At 41.5% G+C, this 24,367-nt stretch overlaps 1 protein-coding gene, 1 non-coding gene and 1 pseudogene across 9 annotated transcripts in view; 2 read left to right on the forward strand and 1 right to left on the reverse strand.

Annotated features, from left to right (window-relative positions):
- The window catches only part of ELAVL4 (ELAV like RNA binding protein 4), a 93,192-nt gene that overhangs the window by 55,098 nt on the left and 13,727 nt on the right, over positions 1-24,367 (forward strand). For all 8 annotated transcript variants that reach the window (XM_006919174.2, XM_006919170.2, XM_006919171.2 and 5 more), the window contains exon 3: positions 12,478-12,581. In XM_006919174.2, the coding sequence (XP_006919236.1) occupies positions 12,478-12,581 (104 nt within the window). The remainder of the gene's footprint in view (positions 1-12,477; positions 12,582-24,367) is intronic.
- Positions 3,033-3,151, reverse strand: LOC112485908. The gene has a single exon (XR_003048590.1). It is a non-coding gene; the product is annotated as a 5S ribosomal RNA (ribosomal RNA).
- LOC112485831 lies at positions 22,713-22,831 on the forward strand (annotated as a pseudogene).

The raw sequence follows: 24,367 nt of genomic DNA on the forward strand, positions 1-24,367 counted from the left end.
TTGAGCCATGTTAATGGGCACTTTAAATCTTAAAAGGAATGATATAATATGCAGCATTCATTACCCAGGGAAGCTTTATTTTCTTCAGCATTTTGTGGACTACATGTTTAAGCCAGGAGGAAAGAAGGTAAGTGGGTAGAAGGCAAGAAGGCAGTTTGAGACAGTTTCTACTTGATGACTTAATCTCTTTTGTTAAGAAAGAGATGGTGTCCTGTACAGCACATGAATGGGCAAGTAGAGGCCTTGGAATACTAACTCCCAAGAGGAACAGAAAAGGGTGCTGGGTGGCTCCATCTCTCTAGCACCAGCACGGCTGCATCACATGCTAAGTATTTTTTGTTGAAAATTATTAAGTACTGAGCATGTTCTGGGCATGAGTTAAATTATGCATTCATTGGTTTTCTGATTGTCAGGGTGACATTTCATTTTCCATTGCCTAAGAGAGCTGATCCGTTGGAACGTATTTACATTTTGTGATTCTCACACACATTCCAAGGCACTCCTTCATTGTCACCTCTCCCAGGTACTTTACTCATTGTAATGAGGCTGGTCACATTTGCATAGTGTAGTCATTCCCCCAAGAAGCCTGTAGCTTTAAAAAAAAAGAAAAGAAAAATCAAAGAAGATGGCTTCCCTCCTCCATTCCTACTCTACAGACCCATTTCTGTGTGAGCTCTTTTGATCTGGGTTTTTATTTATTTTGTCTTATTTCTTACCTGTGAGCTGAATGGTGATGGAAAGAGAAGACATGTTTCTTTTCCTTTTCATGGATCTGGGGAAATTCTTTTTTAACATTTGTTGGAACTGCAATGAACTGTCAGACCATGGTTGTGAGTTTCACGCCTGGTACTTTACTATCAGTGAACCCTTTCGACGATAAGAATGAGGGTTCGTCCTTGCATTTCATACTACTATTAGTGGTAGATCCGAGGCCAGAGAACCCCAAGCTCTTAATTCAGAAATGACACACTGACATAGGTTCCAAAGTCCTTCTCCAGCTCATGGTTGACATCCTGACTTATCTCTGCGCAGACAAGTTATTTATCTCACTTCCATTGAAATCCATGAATTTCCTTTTATTTTGAATAAAAGCAGTTTTAAAAGACTTATATTCAGTTAATATTTGTGATGCATCTACCTTGTGCCAAGACATCTCACATAAGTTATCTCATTTAATCTAAATCCCAACATTATATCAGCCACCTTCCATATGCCCTTTATGAGAATAGTATCCGATGAGAGTTTTGGAAGCCATTGTCTTAATGCCTAAATACAACAGTTTCTTTCACTCACAGACATTTCACCCACAGTCTCATTTACCCAAAGGTTAATTAATTGCACTGCATGTAATTGGTATTAACCTGATGACTCTTTCTACCTCTTCTACCTTTGTTGTTAAACCGTCATCTAACATCGGCTGCATTTCTGGAATCACCTGTTGGTTCACTTTCTTTCTGAGTGGAAAGTCTTTTCTATCTGACATCCAGACCTTTGTTTCATGTGAGAGTAAGCCAACTGAGAATTAAGAATTCTGGTTCATTTTTCTGGCAAGCTGAGGGTTTGCCAAATTCCTCTTCTTTTTGTTCAACCTTTGTCAAAAAAAAAAAAAAATTTTAATGTGTGACTATTCTTTCCTGTCTGTAAAATATTCTGAACATAATTTAATTTCATGTTGCTTCGATTAAGAATCTTTCATTGCCCCGGGATCATCAGTTTGAACACTTCTTTTTGTATGATAAATGCTGAAGGTGAGATAGTTGTCATGAGGCTTCTATTGTCCCCGGTACATTACCTAGAATATTTTTTCCTTTCAGTTTTATTTTTTTTTTAAACTAACACTTGATACTAACAATTTATCTTATGAATCACCTTTCTTTCCTGAATAGACAGAAGAAAAATAAGGTTCGAATTATTTCAGTTTTTTCATTCGTTGAGGTTTATTATTTCAATGTATAAGAGCTGTCATTTGGAGCAGCTTATTTTATAGGACAAACCAAGAGAGATTTAAAAAGACTCCTTTGAGAATTGATTAGTTGGCTTTCTTTACGAAATAGTGTAGCTTTGTAGCTGATCCTTCCTGCTTTGGGGACTGATGGAAATCACTGTGTATACTTTGTGAATTTCCGTGTGCTTTACCCTAGGAACAGAGGCATTGTTTTACATCTACTTGAACAGTTCGGTTGATATCGTCTCTAAAATCAGAAATGCTATTAAAGCCTCTATGGGCCTTGGAGCCAGATGGACTTCTATCTTGGGATCTGAGACCTGTGGACATCGGTTTCCTTGATCGTAAATGGTAGCGATAATACCTTCCTTGTAGAATTGTTTTTAGGATGGTAGATGAGATGATGGAAATAAAGCACTCAAATATAACTTAAATGTTCTCACACACACAAAAAAAGAGATAAATATGTATTAACTAGACAGGCGGAATCCTTCTACAATGTGTATGCGTATCAAATCATCATGATGTACATTTTAGATTTCTTACAACCTTATTTGTCAATTTTACCTCAGTAAAGCTGAGAGAAATAAAGCACTCAGTACAGTGACTGGCACATAGTAAGCATTAAAAAAATAACTATTTTTGTTACTATTCATTTGCTTGTTGAACTCATTCATTCATTTAACAGAGATTTATTGAAAGCCTACTATGTGCCAGACATTGGTCATACCAAGATTAATAAGACCAATGTTCTTGCCCTAAGGAACTTAGGGTCCATTAAGAAATACATTTAGTTCAAGTTTATATTGAATGCCCGCTGTGGGACAAGTACTTTGCTTGTTGCCATCTTGATGCCGCATGATGTGTTCTCAACTTCTGGGAAATTACATCTACTTAGGAAGCCAGAGTGTAGCCTCTGGAAAGAACCAAGTACTGACTTAACATAATCTTAAATACTTTGGGAATTTAGAATAAGGAAAGCTTAGTCCTGTCTTTTTTTTTTTTTCCCAAGTGAGGCAACCCTTGGTTGACCTCACAGATTGCAAGGACCTTGTCAGTTTACAATCCCTTATTTTTTTATTTTTTACACCTACAGCACCTGGTCTTCCTAGGTGGTCTCCCATCCAAGTACTAACCAGGCCCAACCCTGCTTAGCTTCCAAGATCAGACGGGATTGGGTTTGTTCAGGGAAGCATAGCCATAGACGGTCCTGTCTTTTTTGATAGTATTTGTTGTTGGCAGAGAACAAACACACTCAAAATTTCAGATACCTAAATGACTCCTGAATCTCTGCCAGAGGTATGGGGAGATCTCATATATGCATCTAAGTATGGATTCAACTTAGAAACAGTATTTACAATTCAGGTTGATAACAACCACTGGCTTCCTGGAAGTGATGGCTATAATCTGAGTGGCAGCCACTCTCCTCAAGGGATAGATGGCTCATGCTGGAATGGTCTTCTCTGTATATTTCCTGGCTGTTGCCTACCAATCTTTTCAAATTAGTCTCAGCTCAGGTATATCCTCCAGAAACCCTCTCTCCTTCTCACTGTCTTAACACTTAACCCTACTCTGCTATCATTGTTGATTCATAGGTCTTACTTTCCTACTAGACCATGAACTCCTTGCTTCTTCCTTGGTCCTCAGTTTCCGAATCTGTAGAAGAGACTTGAAGATGATTGATACTTAGTGCCTTTCCAAGGCTGTTATTCTATAATATACCAGATCCAATTAGACAGACACAATCAAGTTGGAAGACAGGAATGGGATACTTTGGGGTATATATTGTAATTAAATGGAAAAAATGAGAACTTGGAGATAGGAGTAGCAAACTCAAGCTCTCTCAAAGTCTCAGGCACACTATATTGTATCAGGGCAGGTGTTTAGCACACAAATGAGCACACATTCAAAAAACCAGGGAACGGCAGAAAGTACACAGGCTCTACACAGTCAGATGGTTCTGTCTTCTGTTCTCTAGCTAAATAACCTTGGACATGTTACTTTTTCTTTCTGGGCCTTGGTTTCCCCTTTTGTAAAATAGAGATAAAAATGTTCCTTCAGAGGTTGTATATATTTAAATAATGATATATGTAAGGTCCTTAGCCCATACTAAGTGCTTAATAAATATTCTCTACTCTGTTTATTTTCTCAGTTAGAAATTAGGATAAACTGAAACCAGTTATGAGCATTGGATCTAAAATAAATATAATTTAAAACCCTTGAATTTTAGCATTAGAAGGGAGCTAATGGGTTGATCTTGCTAATTGTTATAGGCTCTCCTCATAAGATGTAGATTTGGCTTCATGTTTGCTATAGTTCTAGTCATGGGACCCTTAACACCACGCCATTGTAAAGTTATTATTAGAAAGTTCTTCCTTTTATCAAAGCAAAAATCTACTCCTTAACTTTCTTCTATTTCCTGATTGTCATTCTCTCTCTGGGGTCTCCACATAGTAAGTCTACCCCTGCCTCCCATGGCAGCCTTTCAAATATTGGAGGGGGCTTTGAGTACCTCTAGAGTCTTCTCTCCTTCAGACTAAAGCCTGCAGGTCTTTCAGATGTGCCTCATGGGACCTAATTTCACACCTCTTATTGACATCCTCTGGACACAGGGGAGGCCCTGGTAAAATATGTTGCTGCTCTTCCCAGTCCCTTTCTGTTTGGTATAAGGGAGTTTGAGAGTGGTTAGGAGAATGTAAATATGCATGCAAATAAATAACATTTATTCACCCAACATTTACTGGATGTCCAACCATGCCATGGACCCTTTGGTAGGTCTTGGGGGTACAGAGATGAATAAAATACCATTTTGTCTTCAAGTTGTCCTCTTTCTAGTGAGGAACAGAGACACATTAAGAGATCATGTAGAAAAGGTGTGTCAGTAAGAGTGTTCGTCTGATTTGTAAGACTGAGGGGAGGGGGTCAGAGTGATTTTCACACATCTTACTCAGCAGTACTGTAGAATCAGCTTGAAGAAACCAGGGGTGCCCCTTTCCTCTTTTCAGTCATTTGACAACACAATGACGGGTTGCCTTCACGTTCACTTGTGTCGTCGCTCTAACACTCCAAGCACACTCCTACCTCAGGGCCTTTGCACATGAGATTCCCTCTGCCTGGAATGTCCTCCCCTCAGATGGGGGACTGGCTGCTCTTTCCCCTCAGATCTCTGCTCTCACGTCACCTTAGCAGAGAGGCCTTATCTGACCACTGTATTAAAAAAGTTTAATCCCACCCCCCACACTGCCTTACCCCTTTCTCTGCTTTATTTTCTCCCTAGAACTCATCATTATCTGGCAAACTTTATATTTGATTAATATGTTCCTTGTCTTATTCCCTCACCCCAATCCAGAACATAAATTCACTGATGGCAGATACTAAGTATTTTTGTTCTCTGCTATGTTCTCAGTGAATGGAACTATGCCTGGCACATAATTAATGCTCAATGAATATCTGTGGGATAAATTAATATGGTGCTTGGATTCAACCCTCAGGTTGAAATCTCATCCCATAATAAGAATACTATCAAAATTCTACTCTTTCTTCAAAACCCAACTCAAATGCCCCCACCTCCAGGAAACCTTCCCTACTCTGCTCAGTTAGAATCAGTCTCCACCTCCTCTCTGTTCTTTTATATAGCTTTAAAATAAAAATTTCTGATACATTTATAATTTTTGCTGAGCTGTAATTAATTCTTATATTTGTCTTTCTCTTTTACATAATAAGTCCCCTGAAGGCAGGAACAATTTCTTGGTCATTTGGGGGCCCAGTCATAGAATCTAGCATTTAGTGGGTGCCAGTTATATGTAGAATTTGTGTTCCTATTGCATCATGTGCTCCAATGTAAAAGAAAAGCATCAGAAACATTCTCCACCTTCAAAGAGGTTGGGGCCTCATTGATGAGACAGCATCCTCACAGGCAAGAGTGTAAGGTGGTATCTAATGGCACTAGGGGAAGGAAGAAAAGGAACTAACATCTACTGAACACCTGTTATATGCTAGGCACTTTATGTGCATTATCACTTTTAATCATTCTAACAATTCCATGAAAAAAAAAAAGTAATATTAAGTCCATTTTACAGATGAGATTATTGCAGCAGAAAGGGGCAAGGTAGGAATGCAAAATTTAGAGATGTAAAGAAATAGCATATATTAAGAAATTCTGGGAGCTTTCCTATCATAGCTTCCCTTCCCAGGGATTCCAGGTTAGATGTGTAAGTTAGATGTGAGAATAAAACAAGAAACCAAGGTGCAGGGAGGTTACTATAACTTAGCCAGGGTCACACAGCAATAAGCTGAAGCTGCAGTTCTTAAAAGTCCCCAGGCAATGCCAATGATGCTGGTACAGGGACCACACTTAAATTATCAAGCCTTTAAGCCATACTTAGTTTGAGACAACTGTGTGAACTTCCAAAAGAAAATAAATCCTCTGACTGCTTGCCTTTCCTGACATTGAGTTTGCAGGAGAAAAGCCAAGACTCAGACAATCCAACATGTGTAAACACCAACGAAGAAGGGATGGGAAGGGGCAGAGCCATGGATACTCCAGAATCTCAAAGCATCCCCAGTCGGTGTTAAGAGGAAGAGACCCCACACAGGCTGTGTGCCTCCCCTTGAGTCCTTACCTAAAGTCAGACACTCCGCTGTGCCCTGTAAAGAGACGGCATGAGCCTAGAAGTCACTCAGATATAGGCTCATGCAAATCCCATCCCAGGAACCTTCTTCCTGATTGACTTTGAGCAGGTTATTTAACATATTTTAGCCTCGCCTTCTTTAATCTGCACAATGGGCTTGATGTGCCCATTTCACACAGTATTAAATTAGGTAATCTTACTGGGCCATTTAGTATAGTGCCTGGTATAAAGTAGGCTCTGAATAAAAGCTGTTCTTCTTCCACATGCTAATATAGTTAATCTTCACAGTAATCCTTTGATTGTGAGGATAAGGGATTATCCCTGTTTTTCCAGATAAGGGAACAGGCTGATGCAGCTTAAATGACTTAACCAAGGTTAGACAGGAAATATGGTTTTGATATGCGGTAACAGCCACAGCTCTCTGACCCTCTTTTTGGTGAGTTCAGATAGATTTCTAGGCAACTGACAGTCAGGAAAGCCACCCCAGGACTGGCAGAGAGGTGTCCTGGGATGTGGAGTTGGCTGCGGTTAACCCAGCATGCCGATTTCCACCAGCAGGTGATCTTGAGGTGACTGGGGATTTTATCATGTGCTTTGAGAACAGAATTTCAGCCTGAGCTAGGGGTTCTGACATCCACAAAAATTCCTTACTCAACTCAGAAGTTTTCATCAACAGCAGCTACCCATCTGGCTGCCCCCTTGGGGGTCTTTGCAGATGAGAGAACTAGCTGTTAGGTTTCTGGAGAATAACGATTTTTGAAGACAGAAAGAGCAAGCTGTGCAGGTTGGCAGTGCAGAAATGCTGAGATTCCTTCCAGCCAGCCTTGCAAGGGGACAACTTCTCTGCTGCTGCGATCAGCCATGAGGATATCACATTTGGAGTCCTGCTGTCATAACTTCCTGGACCTCAAAGGCAAGGGGAAACAACTATTTAGAATGACTGGGAAAATGGGGGATTATAATCAGCTATGATGGCAACACTTCCTAGAGTTTGAATACAAATTTAAAATGCTTAACAGAAACTGTTGAAGATAATTTACTTTTTCTTAAGTGAATCAAAAAAGCCTCAGAGGTATTTCAGGGCCTCAAAATAGTTGTCAATAACATTGTAGTTCATATGGAGTAACTGTGGTTATGGCAAAGGGTACTAGATTTGGAGTCAAAAGATCTAGACCAGGAGGTCAGCAAACTGTGGCCCAACAGCCAAATTGAGCCTACAGCTTATTGTCTAAATAAAGTTTTATTGGAATACAGCCATAGTCATTTGTTTACATATTATCTATGGCTGCTTTCATACTAAAATGGCAGAGTTGTCATAACAGAGACTGGAGAACCCAGCAATTCTAAACTATTTACTGTCTTAAACATAAAAAATTTTGCCAACTCCTGATCTAGACTAAGATCCAACTTTGTAGTATAGGGCAAATCACTATTTTCTCTGAGCTTCAGTTTTCACATCTGTAAAATAATGATTCTTTCTCCCACGAAGTTATTATGAGAATCAAATATTATAGAATGGGTAGGAAAGCACTTTGGAGTCTCAGAATCTCTGTGGAAAGGTGGACAGGGATGGTTTTTTATTGTTCATTTGAACTATGCTGGAGAAGAACCCACGCAGGACATTTTTGGTTTATGTTTTATTTTCCAGTCCCTGATGTCAGCTTATAGGCATGTTCTCTCCTTTTCCCAGGTGCTCGCTCCCTACTTCTTCTTTCCCTGAACATAAAAATATTCTGGTCATATGCTTCCAGAAATGGAGAATAAGTACAAATGTGTTTATCCATTTTTTTCACTTTGCAAATATTTGTTGTGTTCAAAGATGCAAGCTTTTATAAGCTAGTTCTTATGGGGAGAAGTGTTTGGTGCCTAAGGGAAGAAGTTAGATATATAAATTATTATAACAGAATGAGATGCTGCCATGTCATAGTAGGAGGACACATTGTGTGTGTATGCATGCACGATTTATGAAAACAGAAATATTCAGGTTCGGATTAAAGAAAAGCTTGTAAGAGAACTTTTTTAACCCCAAAACGCTGAAGTGCCTTAAAATGTAGCTATTATGTATAACAGTTTTCCCTTGGAAACTACTTTCTAATTTTAAGTTTCTATTCCAAACTGCCAAGAATGCATTTCCTGCCCATGCATGGTCACTGGAGAGGACTGCTGGACAGGACTGTTGAGGCCTGGTCACATGTAAGGGTTGTAGATCACCTGGGCATTAGGGAGCCAGCTACTTACCATAGTTTCTAAAGTTTGGAGGCAGTCTTTATTTCATAATATTTTATCTTTTCTTTATTAGTCTTATTTTTCTTTATTGATGACTCAATCAACATAACATCAGTGATTTAACCTTTTTATTTGTTCAACTTGCTATCAAAATAAACTTGTAAATCGAGAACAAAAATAAAATTTAATTTTCTGTTCTGAAAATACTGTTGCCCTATGTACATGGTCAAATCTTGCTACAGCTAATAAAGGAAGATGTAGTTATTCGGAAAAAAGAAAGAAGGAAAGAAAAGAAGGAAGGAAGGAAGGAAGGAAGGAAGGAAGGAAGGAAGGAAGGAAGGAAGGAAGGAAGGAAGGAAGGAAGGAAGGAAGGAAGGAAGGAAGGAAGGAAGGAAGGAAGGAAGGAAGGAAGGAAGGAAGGAAGGAAGAGAGAGAGAGGAAGAAGAGGAAGAAGAGAAAGAAAAAAGAAGAATATAAGGACCTTATCTATGTCTGGGATGAAGATACACATTCATTGAGCTCTAGGCTCCTGATTGGGTCCTGGGCTCTCCCAGCACGGTGGATCTCTTGGCCCCCTTGGAAATAGTGTCGATATTCTTCATAACTGTGTTTCATCTATATTTTTCTATGTATATTTAAATATAGAACTACAAATCCATAATCCATCACAAATATATGGCCACCAAAATTAAGACATAAAATTCTTCCTCATTTTACTCTCCCCAACTACTAAAACGGTTCCTGAAAGAAATGAGGCTTGGGTTTCTATATTTTCTACCTAGGGATTTAATCCTCTCTAGACTGTTTTAAAAGAGAATGTTTAGTTCCATCGAGCATTTTTTATTAGACTTAGCTGGACTCCTCCTGTGATGAGGAGAAGCACACGAGGAAGCCTATTCGTGAACTAGGCTAACCACAGGTAGTTTTATTGTGCTGCCAGTTTATCTCGTATCTTTCAATTCACAGGCAAGTCTTTCCACTTCTGTCCTACTCTCGTTAAATGCACTGCTCTGTTTTAGAGTTTGTAGTTTATCATTTTATACAAGGAGAATCTCCAATCTTTTTTTCTCTTCCTTTCTGAAACAATATTCATCTCTTTTTTAGTCTTCTAAAAAACACACTCATTCTTGATGTTAAATGCAGCCTCTCCCTAACGCTAGAGCACTAGGTAACAATAACACAGTTGTGCTAATTGCAGTCAGGTGCTAATGTGATGGTGGGTTTGGGACTGATACAGGCAAGCGGGTAGATATGATACAGAGTCTTTTCCTTCACTTGATCTTCAGAACCTTCCTAGGACCTGAGTGTGTTTTCCTTCCTCCTGAAGCAAAGGTCTAAAATAAAGATAAAATATAGAACGCAAAAATCATAGATATTGTATTTATTTTAGATTTCTATAAATCCGTGAATAATTAGAATAAACGATAGTATATCAGGGAACATGCATCACTGGTAGGCATGATAAATTCATCCATATATATTCCATCAGTACAATGAATCACGAACCATTTGGATGTAAGTCCAATGTTTGTGGTTACGCAGTGAGTGTTTTGGCTATATTTTTTATATACATTTTAATTTTACACAAATTAAACTTAGCTGGATAGATTAATCAGCCATCTGATCCGTTTCCTAGAATTCATACCTAAGGTTTATTATTGAGATTATTGTTTCAAAAATGCCCTTTAAGGCAGCTCAACTTGATACATGACTGTTTAAAAGAAATAATCGTAAAAATATTTTAGTACAACATTTTTAAGGCTTCTCTTATATACAAGGTAAATAGGACTGATAAATTTGCATGATGAAAATGGGTTTAATTAAGTGAATTTAGTTAGGCTTGATGAAGTGGAGCCAAATTTAGGATAAACAATATATTTTAACCAATGAAATTAGTCTCTCGTATTTTGGGGTTTGCAAAAAGTTTCTTGGAACATGTGGCAGGGTCTTATAATTCACACGAACCTCTCTCTCGCTCACTCTTACTTTTCTGTATACACACACAGACACAGACACACACACATACACACTGAAAGCACAGCGAAATTGAAAGAGAAAGGTCCTAGCAGCTGGAGTATGCTCAGCATCCTCTCCTCCTTCTTCAGTTACTAATTCTGGCTAGTGAAGGGAATATCTAGCAAAGTTTGCCCCTGCCCTGTCTTTTCCTGTCATAACCCTGTTATTTCAAAACGCTAAGGAATATCCTAATGAAAAGTATTGTTATTTGGGGTTTTCCATTTGGGGGATAAAAATGCAGTGGAGTTGCTTCATGATTCTTTGTTTCCATTATATGAAGGTAACAAAGTCACCCATTTTCTGATCCAGAACCCAACTTGTTTTCCCAGGTTCCCTCCTACAACCAACACAAACACAGACATTTACCAGCAAAACAGAAGCTGTTGGAAAGATTTTTTTGGCTGCTGAAATGGGCTCCTGTCACCAGGACATGGCAGGCTTTTTGCTGTATTGTCTCCCAGCCCTGGCCCTGTACTCCAAAGAGAGCTTTATGTAATCAGTCTTCCCTGACATGTGATGTCCTGTCATCTTCCTCCCCTTCAGCTCTGCTGCCGCCCACAAATCAATAACATTGCCTGGGAAGTTCAAGCTGGTTTTACAGCCACCCTGAGCTCTGTGTTTCTTAAAGGATATGTCAGAAAATGTAAAGTTTCCTAATGATATTTCTGGCTGATGACACATGGCAGAGCTGATGGACTATTTATAATCAGTGGCACGATCTCAAGCACATTATTTTTATTTCACTTAGGGGGGAGCCCTGTCACTTGCCACCTCTCTTTGCAGACAAGTTGATGCCATCTCCATCTAAAGTAGCTAAATCCTCTTTGCAGAATGTGTCTACACACTACCCTTTGTGTTAGGCGCTCCCCAGTTCTTTTCACTAACCCCTGCCCTTTCTATTGTTCTTGGGCTGGGGGGGATGATGAGGACAATGAATGATTCGTAGCAACTGCTTTAAATTCTAGCCATGCCTTCACTATAACGTCTCCAGTCTTTGCTGCTCAGATCCTGCTACATTCCTCTGAGTGTGGGTGTGGCTGACATGATTGAGGCAGCAGACACAGCTACTGCATCCAGTGTTTGCCCCAGTTTTACAGGACTGAGCATAACATAGCTGTCCTTTGTTGAGCAGCTACTATGTTCTAGGCATTGTACTTGGTAGGCACTTTATATACAATGGCTCATTAACCCTCTCAAACCTGTCTGTAGCAAGTGCAGTTATCTCCAGAGAAGAAATGTTGGGGCGGTGGGGAGGAATAGGAGCTTAAATGACTTGTCTCCAAAGTCACGCAGCTGATAGGGAAAGCCCCAGGATTCCAGTTCAAGTGTCTTCTCACAAATGACACTTGCTGTCTTTCCACTATCCTGTCCTGCCTCTTCCTATTAAGTGGACATTTGTGTATGTATGGTGTGGATGTTCAGGGGCACTTACCTATTCCCAGCTTGGGCAGCTCCTGTGAGTTTAAAGCCTGACCAGAGTGAGAGATGAAAGAATTCAAAATTTCTCAACCTGGGGACAAACCCTGGTATAAATGGAACCGTATACTAGAGGAGGGTTTGGACTCACTGCAGTGGGAAGTGTTACCTCTATAAAGATATTGAGCTCTCTCTTTCTCTCTCTCTCTCTCTTTCTCTCTTTTTTAAAAAATGTTTCCACAGGACAGAGTTTAGGGTATGGATTCGTTAACTATATTGATCCAAAGGATGCAGAGAAAGCCATCAACACTTTAAATGGACTCAGACTCCAGACCAAAACCATAAAGGTAAGAGGTGATATGCTGGCTCCTGATTCATGAGGCACTGGTTAAATTTCATTCCTTTGAACTTATAAGTCCAGACTAGGAGGGAGCTGGAAGTCATGTTCTTTATTTACTTAAAAGACGTTTACGGGGGACACTACAGATCGTTACAGGAGTGAGATGAGGGCTGAGTACAGGGGAGAGACCGTGAGCTCTGGGACCTCCAGTCCTCTAGAGGGCCTTCTACCTCACCTAAAAGGCCTGTGAGCCTGAGTCTGCAAAGATGGCCAGAACAGAGCTATGGAAAGAAGCTAAGGCAGGGAAGCTGTTCCAGGCAGAGGGAACAGCACATGCAAAGCCGTGAAAATGTACATAAATATTGTGAGTGGGAACAGCATTTAGAATAGCATGGCCTAAGTTTGGATGGGGAGGTGATGAAAAAATGAGGATGGGAGGTGGCTAGGGGCATTCTGTGCCAGGCGGAGTAGCTTGGCTTTTACCTAAGGGTATAGAGGACCCTCCTAACCAAGACTAGAAAAGAAAAAATCAGTTGTTGATAAACATACTAGTTAAGAGGGACAGGTACTATAAAATAGATAGGGACATAGTAAAGGAATGACAGAAAAAGTAACATTCCAGCCATCTGAAGATAATCAGACCAGTAGATAATATCTCAGGAAGGATTAAGTCAAAAAAGAAAAATGGTTACCCAGAGCCTATTCCTCCAGGTGGAGGTTTCTGTGGCTGGATTTTCTGAACGGACTGCACCTTGTGGGGATCCTTCAGGAGATGGTGCTGCTTGCTTTAAGGCCCCCTTCTGACAGCCAGTGGGGAGCTCCTGGATGGAGCCTGCCTTCTCCTCAGCCTCCCTTTCCCTTCTTTCCCACCTCCAGGCAGCATCCTGTTGGGGGCAGCTGCCAGCCAATTAATGAGTCCCATCCTTCATAGCCTATTAAACCATGGGGAGGTGTCTCATGGGCTCTCTTATCCTCACGACAGCAAGTCTGATGCAAAGTAGGACAGAAGAGAAACCTCTCCCGGAAAGGAAATCTATAGCTAACGCCGGCTCTCAGTGTCTGAAAAGACAACCAGAACTTTTGAGTTCAACAGAGCTACTTTTTCAACATCCAGACTGACAGAGGAGATTAGTGGCATAAGATAATTTTAGCTGGGAGGTAATCAAAACAAAAATATAACCAAAACAAAACAAAAAACTTCTCTCTTTGGAATATATTATGTGATTTTCTTTCTTTCCTTCCTTTCTTCCTCCCGCCACCCCTCCCTTACTCCTTCCTTCCTTCCTTCCTTCCTTCCTTCCTTCCTTCCTTCCTTCCTTCCTTCCTTCTTTCTTTCTTGCCTTTCTTTTAAGAAGCTTTATTTTTTTAATTGAGTTTAGCTTATTTAAAAAGATTATTGCTTTCCTGGTCTCATACAGTCTGTGGTACACAAAGACCCCAAAATGGGCTTAATTCAGGTTGGCTCAGTCTCTATCCCTATGTGTTCTCTAACAGGGAAATAATAGAGAGTTGTTTAATTATGGGATAGTCCTCTGAGAGGCAGGGGAATTAATTTCTTTCAAAGGAAAAAAATACCTATTTTTTTGCTTTAAGATGAGAGGCTCATGTCACCTGACTCTTTGATGAGGCCACACCAGGTTGAGAGCTGTATTTGTGAGTTTGATTGATTTTTCTGTGCTGCCCAATTCAGCATTAGAATGTCAGATATTTACTCTTTCCTTGATGGATACCCTGACCTTGAAATGAGAAAGATACTTTTCTTTCCTCTATAGTTTTCTTGAAATCCAAACTTCCCTCAAGAGCTTACGGTCAAATCATCAGCCATCTATTCTGCATTTTTTTCCTTAAATATTTCATGAAGCTGTTGGCATTTCCCTAAAGACTGAGTGGACCCAGCTTTTCTGATCTCAGAGCGCACCCCGGGTTGATCATGCCTTTGGAAGAGTACTTTGTCTAAGTGGGTCTTAGAGACAAGGAACATTGATTATTTAATTTCTGTGAGGAGCCAGTCTGCCTCCTTCCCTTCTCTATATTCCTTTCCTCATCCCCCCACCCACCCTGTGCTCACCCTGCATCAAAACGCTGCCAACACATTTGCACCCAGCAGTAACGTGGGCTTCTGAGGCACTGTGGGATTCAAAATGCATGATGCCACGGCTGAATCAATAATTTCCATTCTCTACAACGAATGAAAATTTAATGTGCAAACCTGGGGATTTCAGCCCTTTCATTAAAGCAGTTTATTTGCCATACTAAAAATTAAGTTTGAGTGATGGGTTCCTTTATTAACTTTTCTTCCTTTTCCTAAAGGGACATAGTGTTTAAAGTAAAAATCATATTAAAGGAGAGGGAAAAAAAAAGCAAACCTTTTTCATGTGCTGTTAATAGTCTCATCATTTATTAATTTTTACAAATTGCTTTTCTGCCTTTCAGGCCACTGTTTACTTCTTCTGCGTCAGTTTACTTTGATAAGTGACATGAGATTTATCTCTCTACTCTGACTCCCATGAAGAAAGTGCCTATCTAGAAAAAAAACAAGTATCTTCTTTGGAAACATGCATTATAGAAATCCCCTTGGAACGATCTGGTACATGTTTGCAAACTTTAGTCAAGTTTGTCCCTTCTTCCCACATTTATGGAACATTTTTGGAGTGTTTCGTGCAAAACACTACTTTAAATGTCATGCACAACATAGATGCAGGGAAACCAAGAGTTAATTCCAAAGCTTTGAAGGTTAAGGATGAACAGCTAGATTCAGAGGTTGTTCTGGGAAGCCCTGAGGGAGTAGTACAGACCTTAGCCGGAGAACAGTAAAAAGGGCAGCTATCCTTTAGCTACTGCCGATGGTTTAAGCCCAGATCCTTGCGGGATCTTCTCATTGTTCAATAGAAACTGAAATCTAGATTTTTTTTTTTTATGCTAAATCTCCCAATTTCTAACGGTTGAATGCCAACTCAAAAAAATTTTAAGCATTATGTAGGTAGGCCAAACAAAACTTCATAATTGACCTGTGGACAAGCAGTTGACAGCCTCTGAACTCAAATTTAATGACATAAACACCATTTTGCTGATTGAAAGTGAATGACTCATTACTGGGCTGCTAGTAGAAGGTGCCCACAAATGATGATTCTCTCTTAACAAATATTAATTTCCTGTTATTAAGGGGGATGTAATGTTACTGTATATGAATACCGAGTGTGTGTGGAGGGCAAGGACAGGCCTCTCTCCTCAAGGAGAATACAATCAAAGTATAGACGCAGCACCAAAGCAGAAAAAAAGCATGATTCCTGGGTATGCCCCTCAGAGTCATGTGGATGACTTACAGGGAACTTGCCTGTCTGGAAAAAATAAGTACCTTTTTGGAAATATGTCTTGCAGAGATCTCCTCAGAACCATCTAGTACGTGTTTACAAACACGTGACTGCCAAGGAGTTGTTCTTTGGATTATAAATTCTTGAGTGGGAGAATGTGGCCAGGTTCCCACCACTCATCTTGGAGATCAGGCTCAGAGAGATGAAGTGACTTGTCCAAAGCCACATAAGTAGCCAACAGTTGATCTGGGTTAGCATCCAAAGATTCTGTGAAACATTGTGGCAGAAGAGGAGCTGCTTAATATGTGACCATGAGCTTGAAAGGAAATAATAATAATAATAATAATAATGCTACCTGATAATGAGTATTTTCTCTGTGTCCAGTACTATTCTAACTCCTTTACATACTTGATAGCATGTAATCCTTGAAACATCCTTAGGGCTGGGTGCTTTATACACATCAGCTCTAATTCTGAAAATAGTCCTATAAGGAGGTGCTATTTATACAAATGAGGAAACGGAGGCCCAGAGAGGTTAAGAGACTTACTCAGGACCACACAGTTGGTGGTGAGATCTGGAGTAAGAAAATATGTTTTAAAAGGAGCTCTGGCAATAGGTCATACATATTAGAATGTCACACTGCCTGTTTGCTCAGCAGCACACACATTTTGTGAGTGTGTGGGAGTATATTTGACTGCACACACACCAGTTATACTCCCTGCATGGGAACAAGATAGTAAAAGCAAACAAATGAATTGTGTGTCTCCTTCAGGCTCTTTAGTAAACAGACTTGTGGTTTGGGGCTTCTGCCATCAGCCTGGGCACAGTCGTGACTTCGGATCATTTATTCTTGGACCTCTACTTTCCAGGCTCTGTGCTAAGTCCTGAGATTTAGGTGACAGAGAGATGGCAGTGCCTTGGAGATTCTCCCATCTGTGTCATCAGACATGAGGCTTACATTGTCTAGCCTGCCAGAGCATCCTGGCTGCCCCCTTGAGAAACTGGGTCTTTCTTTTCCTAGCATTACAACCCTGAGCCCAGTGGAGATGCTTTGCCCCACTTAGGGCTTCGGGGGTATAATTTGTTTGGTTTGTGCCCCCACCATTTGTCTCCAACATAGATCACTTTAGACTCTGGAAAGCATTAGGTGAAATGGCTGTGGACTCTAGAAAATGATTCCCAGTACTCCTTGTCCCCACACCAATGCCTGTCCCAGTCCTGAAGCCCCCTCAGCTCCAAAAGAGCAGCTTCTGAATTTGCACTGCAATTCCAGCCTCGTATTAAGAAGCACTACGTTGCATCCAGTTGCAGTGATCCAGCTCTTTGACACATTAATTAGGAGCAAAGAAAATTAGATGGTTCTGTAGTGCTTCAAAAGAAGGATACATTTACCCAAAGTTTGGATTTGTGTTCAAATTACACTGAGAACCTTCAGTAAAAGTGATCGAAATGAGATTTGAGGTTTTGGAATCATCCCCACTAAAACTTTCACAGCAGTGGGACTCCTTGGATTTTAACCTAAGTTTGAAGAGTAGGATTAGAGAAGCGTTCACAGCTCTGCCTCAGGAAGGTTCTGTTTCATAGGGGACACAGACATGCAAAGGACCAACTCTAATGCAGTGAGATGGGGCAGTCATAGGGCTACAGGGTTTACGTTTGATTTGGAGGGGGTGCAGGGAAGTAGGGAGCTGTGCAAAGTTTGAGCAGGAGAGAGGCCTAGTCAAAGTAAAATTCTAGGAAGGTTCATCTAGCAATGGTGTGTCACTTGGGTGTTTGATGAATGAAACCAGCAGCTTGCAGGCTACCGTGATAGGTTTTTATCAGCATTAGACATTTGTTTTCATTAATTCTATTGGAAGCATTTTTCTCATTTAAAACACAAGGCATACTTATTAATAAGTTATTTGGAAAATGCATTATCATATAATGAAGGCAGTATCAGCCATTCCCAACTCAATGCAGTTACCACTTTTATGTATTTCCTTCCTTTTTTCATTGCATTACATGCTTGCAAATGATTTTGTGTCTTGTCTTTTTCTAATAATTGCATTAAGCTATTACTCAAATTATAAAAATGTGACTTTAAGTAAAACATTCCCAGAACACAGCTCTTACGCAAACTGGAGGTATGAGTGATTTCAGGATCAGGTTGAGAATGAGGGGACAAAAGGGCTGTTCCTGCAACTCGGTGAACCCAGGAGGGTTGGCACTCAGTCAAGAGAGGGAGCGATAGAAGAAGAAAGAAGCTTTATCGTGAGGCGGCAGCCCAGCTCCAGAGGGAGCAAGACTAGAGAACGGGAAGGTACGCGAGTGAAGGCTTTTCAGAAGTAAAAACCTCCCTTCTTTGGGAAGGAGAGGGTGAGTAAGTTCCTTACTCCAGCCTCTCTGTGCTGTGATGCTGCTTAGCTGTTACTCCATTTTCACTTTATTCTCCTAATAGCGCTAAGGGTGCCTCCAGGGGTTCTTTCTACACCTGAGTTTTGCAGGTTCCAGTTTACCCCTCCCACTTCTTTCTCTTACCAGGGGTCATCAGGGAGCTGTGCCTTCCTCCCACCCCCCAGCATCCACCTGCCTTGCTAAAGGCCTCCATTCCGCTGAGGCATCTTTTCTTTGCACTTGGCATAAGCAATTATTTCTCCTATCACTGTTCTTAATGCTTCCCAGAGAGTTAGCAGATCATTTTTTGCTGACGGATATCACCCCTCCCAGAAATAATAGACTGCCTCTCTCAGTCCTGTTAATAAAAAGGCATTTTTCTCTCCTCCCCCATCACGGCTATAGTCAGAGCCAGTGTGGGAGCACTTCGCTGCCAAGGTCAGCAAGGGCAGCTGGATCACTGAATCCCCAAGGAGCCAAAAGAGGGCATGTGCCAACGCCAGTGGAAACTGGAGACCCATTTACCCAGTTGTACCAGGCTGCTCTCTCTCTCCTGTGAGAGATTCTTTTTGGCCACTATGCCTCCCAGGGCCCTGTTAACTGCCTTTGAGTAAATAATTTCAGAAACAGGGATAGGAGTTCGAGAGACAATTTCCCTGCTCTGTCTGCCCAATGAGGTTGATATGATTCCAGTATCTTAAAGGTGATCCATAGTGTCCTGTGTCTGCGGGTCCAGGTTGGGAGGACACCTAGGTTTTCAGAAGTGTGTGGGATGGGGCTTGGGGGCCTTAGCAGTCTACAAGCGTAAAAGCAGTCAGTAGTGCGATGTGAGCTGCTTAGAAAAGAAAGTCAGCACATCTTGCTATGTTAGGAGACTTGTGGACTCCAGATCACAGGAAACGGTGGTCCTTTCTCATCCGCTCTGGTCGACCCACCCCTGCTGTCTTGCGTCCCATTCTCAGCTCCACGTTTTTGAAAGACCTAACACTAAGGGTTGTCCAGAGGCAAATGACAAAGAAAGCAAAGAGGGTGCTCCATTCACATATTCACCCCATATTGGTTGCTTTCCAGTCTCTAGGGGAGAAAAAGTCTGCAGTGAATCTATAGCTCAGATTATTTCAAGAATCTGGGAAGAGAACTTTTGTAGCTATCAGGGTAGAAAATTTGCCTTGGGCAATAGTAAGTCCCTGATTGTCAAAAGCATTCAAATGGAGTCTTTAGGGATTTTGTAGGAAGGATTCCTATACCAGACTGCAGTCTGACTAAATGATCCTCAAGGTCCCTTCTAGCTCTGAGATGCTATAACTTTATGTTGTTTCTGGGCCTTGAGCTGTTCTGTTCAGTGCAGTAGCCACTAGCCACATACGGCTATTTGAATTTAAAAGAAGATGAAATAAAATGAAACGTCCAGTCCCTCAGTCACACTAGGTAAGTTTGAAGTACTCAGTAGCCACAGGTAGCTAGCTAGTGGCTACTATATTGAACAGCACAGATCTAGAACGTTTTCACGATCCCACAACATCCTTTTGGGCGAGGCTGTCCTAAAACATCAGTGGCCCTGGGGAATAAAGAATCACTTCTCCATGGTTATCAGGAAGCCCTGGGGCAAATCAACTGGCCTATGGAAGATCATAGAGCCACATCCCTCTTCCCTTCCCCCTTGTTATGGAGCCAAAAGAGCTCTGAGTTAAGATGGAGAGTTGAGTCCCAGCTCTGTCAAAAACTAGTAGGATGACCTTGGGAACGTACTTTACTTCACTGGACTTATTTCCTCATCTGCAGATTGGTTCTTTCTAGCTCCGACATTTTAACTAATAAGATATTAGAGAGTGATCTTTTCAGCTTGGTAACAATCCAGGGAAATAGCAGTTTGTGCCAAGTACACAGCTTTTATTCTACGTTAGGTTGGCATAGTGAAAAAAGCCCAACTTGGAGCCATTATCCAAGCTTTGCCTTAGGTTAGCTGTGTGACCTTGGACAAGTATTTGACTTCACTGAGCCAGAGTTTGTCATCTGGAAAATAGAAGTAATAATATCTCACTTATATGTAATCAGGATTTACTTGTTCAAGTAACGCTCCCCAGAATGAAGATGACAGTGGATAAGGTTACTCCTAAAGTGAAAATTACATGAGGAGAAGGGACGACTTGTTTCTATCTATGTGTTTCAGAGACATGTAAGAGAATAAAGAATGAGTCTGAGTCTTATTAAGCCTCAGGCAGTATATATAAAAGGCTTTGTATAGTGGCAAAAATTATGGAGCCTGCAGGTAGCCACAGTAATTTTATCAGTCTTTCATAAAGCAAGAGTCAGGAGTTGCAGTTTAGTGAGGAAACTGAGTGTCTGAAGCCCTGAGTCTGAGACCAGCTCTTCCACTAAAGGCCATGAAACTATTAGCTCATCTCTCCCTTCTGGGGGCCACTAGACAGACAGTGAGATTCTTGTACTAAGTAAGCCCCCTTGATAACTTAATGGACTTTTGAAAAGAAGTTGTAAAGTGCATGAATCTATCACCACACCATTTTTTTAAAAAAAAGAAATATTTATTCAGCCTACTGTGTGCCAGATATTCTCGTGATATTCTTGGATACTTTTCAACTCTGTGACTCCCTCTAGCTCCTTCACATGAGAGTCAGCTCCTGGGGAAGGAGCTAAAATTTATTGCATACAGTATATTGTACATTTTCACTTCAATTCATAGAGCATTTATTCAGCTCCTTGCCTATGTAAGACTTTGAGACTGATGCCACAGGGGGTCTGCAGAAACCACCAGAATGCTCAGACTATTAAGGCAGATGCAGTGTTAGCACAGAAGGCTGTGATGGCAGACAGGGTGTGATAGCTGCTGCCATTGAAGTGTGCATCATCCTTAGAGTCCAAGGAGAGAGCAGTCATTTGTGCTTGGGGCTCAGGGATAAGGCAGCATTCAGGCTGGGCCTGGAAGGATGGGTAGTTCATTTTGCCATGATGATAAACAAACGGCAAAAACAAAGACGTAGAAATAGAAACCTTCAACGCATATTCACTTTTTTTGTTTGAACTGAGACCTGGTGTGCCTGGAGGGGTTAGCAGGAGAGGATAGATTGGGCTGGATCCCAGAGGGGCCTTGAATGCTCAGGTAAGGGATTTGAACTTCCATAACAAAGTACTAGAGAACCATTGAAGGTGTTCGAGCAGGGAGAAGTGACACATTCAGAACTCCCTTAGAAATGTTACCATTAGGTTTTGCCCCCTATAAGAGAATAGCATGTATCAGGTGGCAGGTGGGGGAAATTATGAGTCAAGCCATATAAGCCAACACCTGTCCTGCCTGTGGGCACTGCTGCAGCCGCAGGCAAAAGGGTAAGCCAGTCTTTACAATCAAAGCTGTAGTTTTCAGAAGCCAGCTGGCTTCTTTCTTCTCTCCTTGCTCTTGGAGGTAGGATAAGAGGCCCCTGGGAGGGTTGCTCCTAGAAGGCCCTGGCAGCACCAAAGTCTGTTCTCCTGGTCTCTTTGGAGTGAATGTCCCCCAGGGATCTGTATGCTCTGGGGAGTTTGTGCTCACTCAGAGTAGGGTGTTACAGCAGACTGGGGAAAGTCTGCAGCCTGATCTTCTGAAATGATTGGTCTCTGTGTGTGTTTCCTCTGCTAGATTAGGAGTCCTATATGTCAGGGACCACTGTATTATCTCTGCACTCCTGGTGTCTAGCATAAGGCCTAACTCATAGTAATTATATCAAAACCACTATTTATTGAGCACTTACTGTGTGCCAGGCATTGTGTCCAGGAATCCTATATGCCTGAGCTTGCTCAACTCTCAAAAATCTCTATTAGAAAGCTTCTAAACTATGTTATTCAAGTGATGCAGGTCAGACAGGTTAAGTGACTTACCTCAAGTTCGCATGGCAAGTAAGTGGTCAGGATTTAAATCCACATCTCTCCAACCTCAAAGCCCTGGTTCTTAATCTCTGTTTCCTTTCCATTCCAGAATAGATGCTCAGTTTCAGTTAAGACAACATAAAAAGAACTTCCTATGGAGTGGCCTGTCTCAAAATACAGTTGCATCATACTCTAACTCGTACCTATCAGTGAGACCCACAAGATAAGAGGTGATGAGGACAGGAAGGACACTCCTAGTATGTGGAGCTAGAATAGAAATAGAAGGATAGAAGCTATGGGGGAGACAGGTTTGAACTCAATAGAAGGATGAACTTTCTAATAATCAGTGATGGCCAGTGATGGTGTACGATCTTCCTGTCCTTAGAAATATGTAAGTCGTGTGGCCAGCTCTCTTGGATCCTGCCCAGAACTTTTGAGGCCTCTTCTAGCACCAAGTTTCTGTGAAGCAGATTTCAAGGATAGTGCTTTCTGCCAGGATCACCAGTCTCGCCTATCACCTTTATTTCCCTCTTACCATGGTTGTAGAGATTAGCAGCATTGTGACTAGAATGCCGAAATCATAAAAACATTTAGTTTATGCCCATGCCACCCTGAACAAGCCCGATCCCATCTGATTTCGGAAGCTAAGCAGGGTCAGGCCTGGTTAGTACTTGGATGGGAGACCACCTAGGAAGACCAGGCGCTATAGGCGTAAAATAAATAAATGAATGAATGAATGAATAAATAAATAAATAAATAAATAGCAACCTTTGAAAAAATATATTAAAAGAATAGAGAAAACATTCAGTCAGTGATAGAGGTCCGTACTGTAATTCAAAGGGGCCCAACAAATGACACCTCTGTTTTCCACATCTAAATTCTAAACCAATTGAGAGATGAGATAAAAGGGGAAAACATATGGAATCTTGAGGTCGTCATTATTACTAATTAAGGCCCAGATGGATTCCGTGGACACAATGGGTTTCCTAAAACGGAACCCCATACTTGACAGACTGACAATACCCTGTCACAGGCGCTCTGGTCCCCACAGGCCTCCCCATATGATAGCATAGCCTGCTCCCATCGAATTTAGAGCCTAGAACAGAAAGTGCGCTTTCGGCTGGCATCTGGCTCCCAGAAAGGAGGAAGCAGGCAGCATCTGAGGCTCACATGCCCATTTCCTTTATTGAAGCCCATTCAGAGCAGCCACTTCACTTCCTGGGAAAAGAAGGAGGAAGGGGGTACAAAGAAGGGGGTACAAAGACCATTACTCCAGTGGCCTCCTTCCACATGCAAGGAAACACTGAGAGTGGGAAGCGAGTACCCCTGTCAGGAACAGGCTTCTGCATCGCACTCTTCATTTGTTTGCTTACTTCCCTCACGGACTGTGGGGTCCTTGAAGCAGAGATGCTCCCAGCCCCCGGCACAGGGCCTGGCACACAGTAAGTGCTCAGGAAGGGGAAGAATGAATGGAACTCCCATCTTCTAATACCAGTGTTTTTCTGAAGGAGCACCTTCCAGTGCAGAGAAGGATGCCTTTTCCTCTCACTTTATCCTCCTCCTGACACCTGAGATCCTACTTTTATCGTGTTTTCTAAGTCCTCTCACTTTTCTGTACCGTGGCAGATCAGACAAGGGGCGAGGTGTTGCCAGATGATTCAGGAAATGTTTTTGCCCAGGCTGGGCTGTTCCTCCATCCTGCCCGGGCCAGGCCCTGGCTGTGAACAGGTGAAGGAACCTGTGCGTGCTGTGTGGAAAGGGCCAGCCCCCAGCCATGGTCCTGATGCCCTGTCTGAGGAGAGACATGCCTGCCTTACCACCTTGGTGAGAATCACTGAGAGCAGCCTCGTAAAGTCACGTAGGAAAATAGAAAGTGCTTTGTGGATGCGAAGCAGTGGAATCTATAGGCATGTGCTAGCGGAGATGCATGGCAAGGAAGTGGTAAACGATGATCCAAACCCCCTAGACTGACAGAGTACCTCTCTAGGCACTCATTGGTTGTGTTCCAGATGTTTACTTGTGTGGTATAAAATTGAAAAGCGTGTCTTAAGTCTGGGTGCTAGAGTCCCAGGCTGGCCCACAAAACCTGTATAACTCATCACATAATCAATCGTATTTACCAAGTATCTATCAAATTCTAGGTATATGATAGACACATTCAATCTATTATCTCACTTCTTCACAATAAACCATCAAAAGAAAATTGCCCCCCTTTTAATGGTAGAGAAACTGAGACTTACTGAGATCG

The sequence above is a fragment of the Pteropus alecto genome, unplaced genomic scaffold (genome assembly GCF_000325575.1).
Source record: "Pteropus alecto unplaced genomic scaffold, ASM32557v1 scaffold25, whole genome shotgun sequence".
NCBI classification, from domain to species: domain Eukaryota; kingdom Metazoa; phylum Chordata; class Mammalia; order Chiroptera; family Pteropodidae; genus Pteropus; species Pteropus alecto.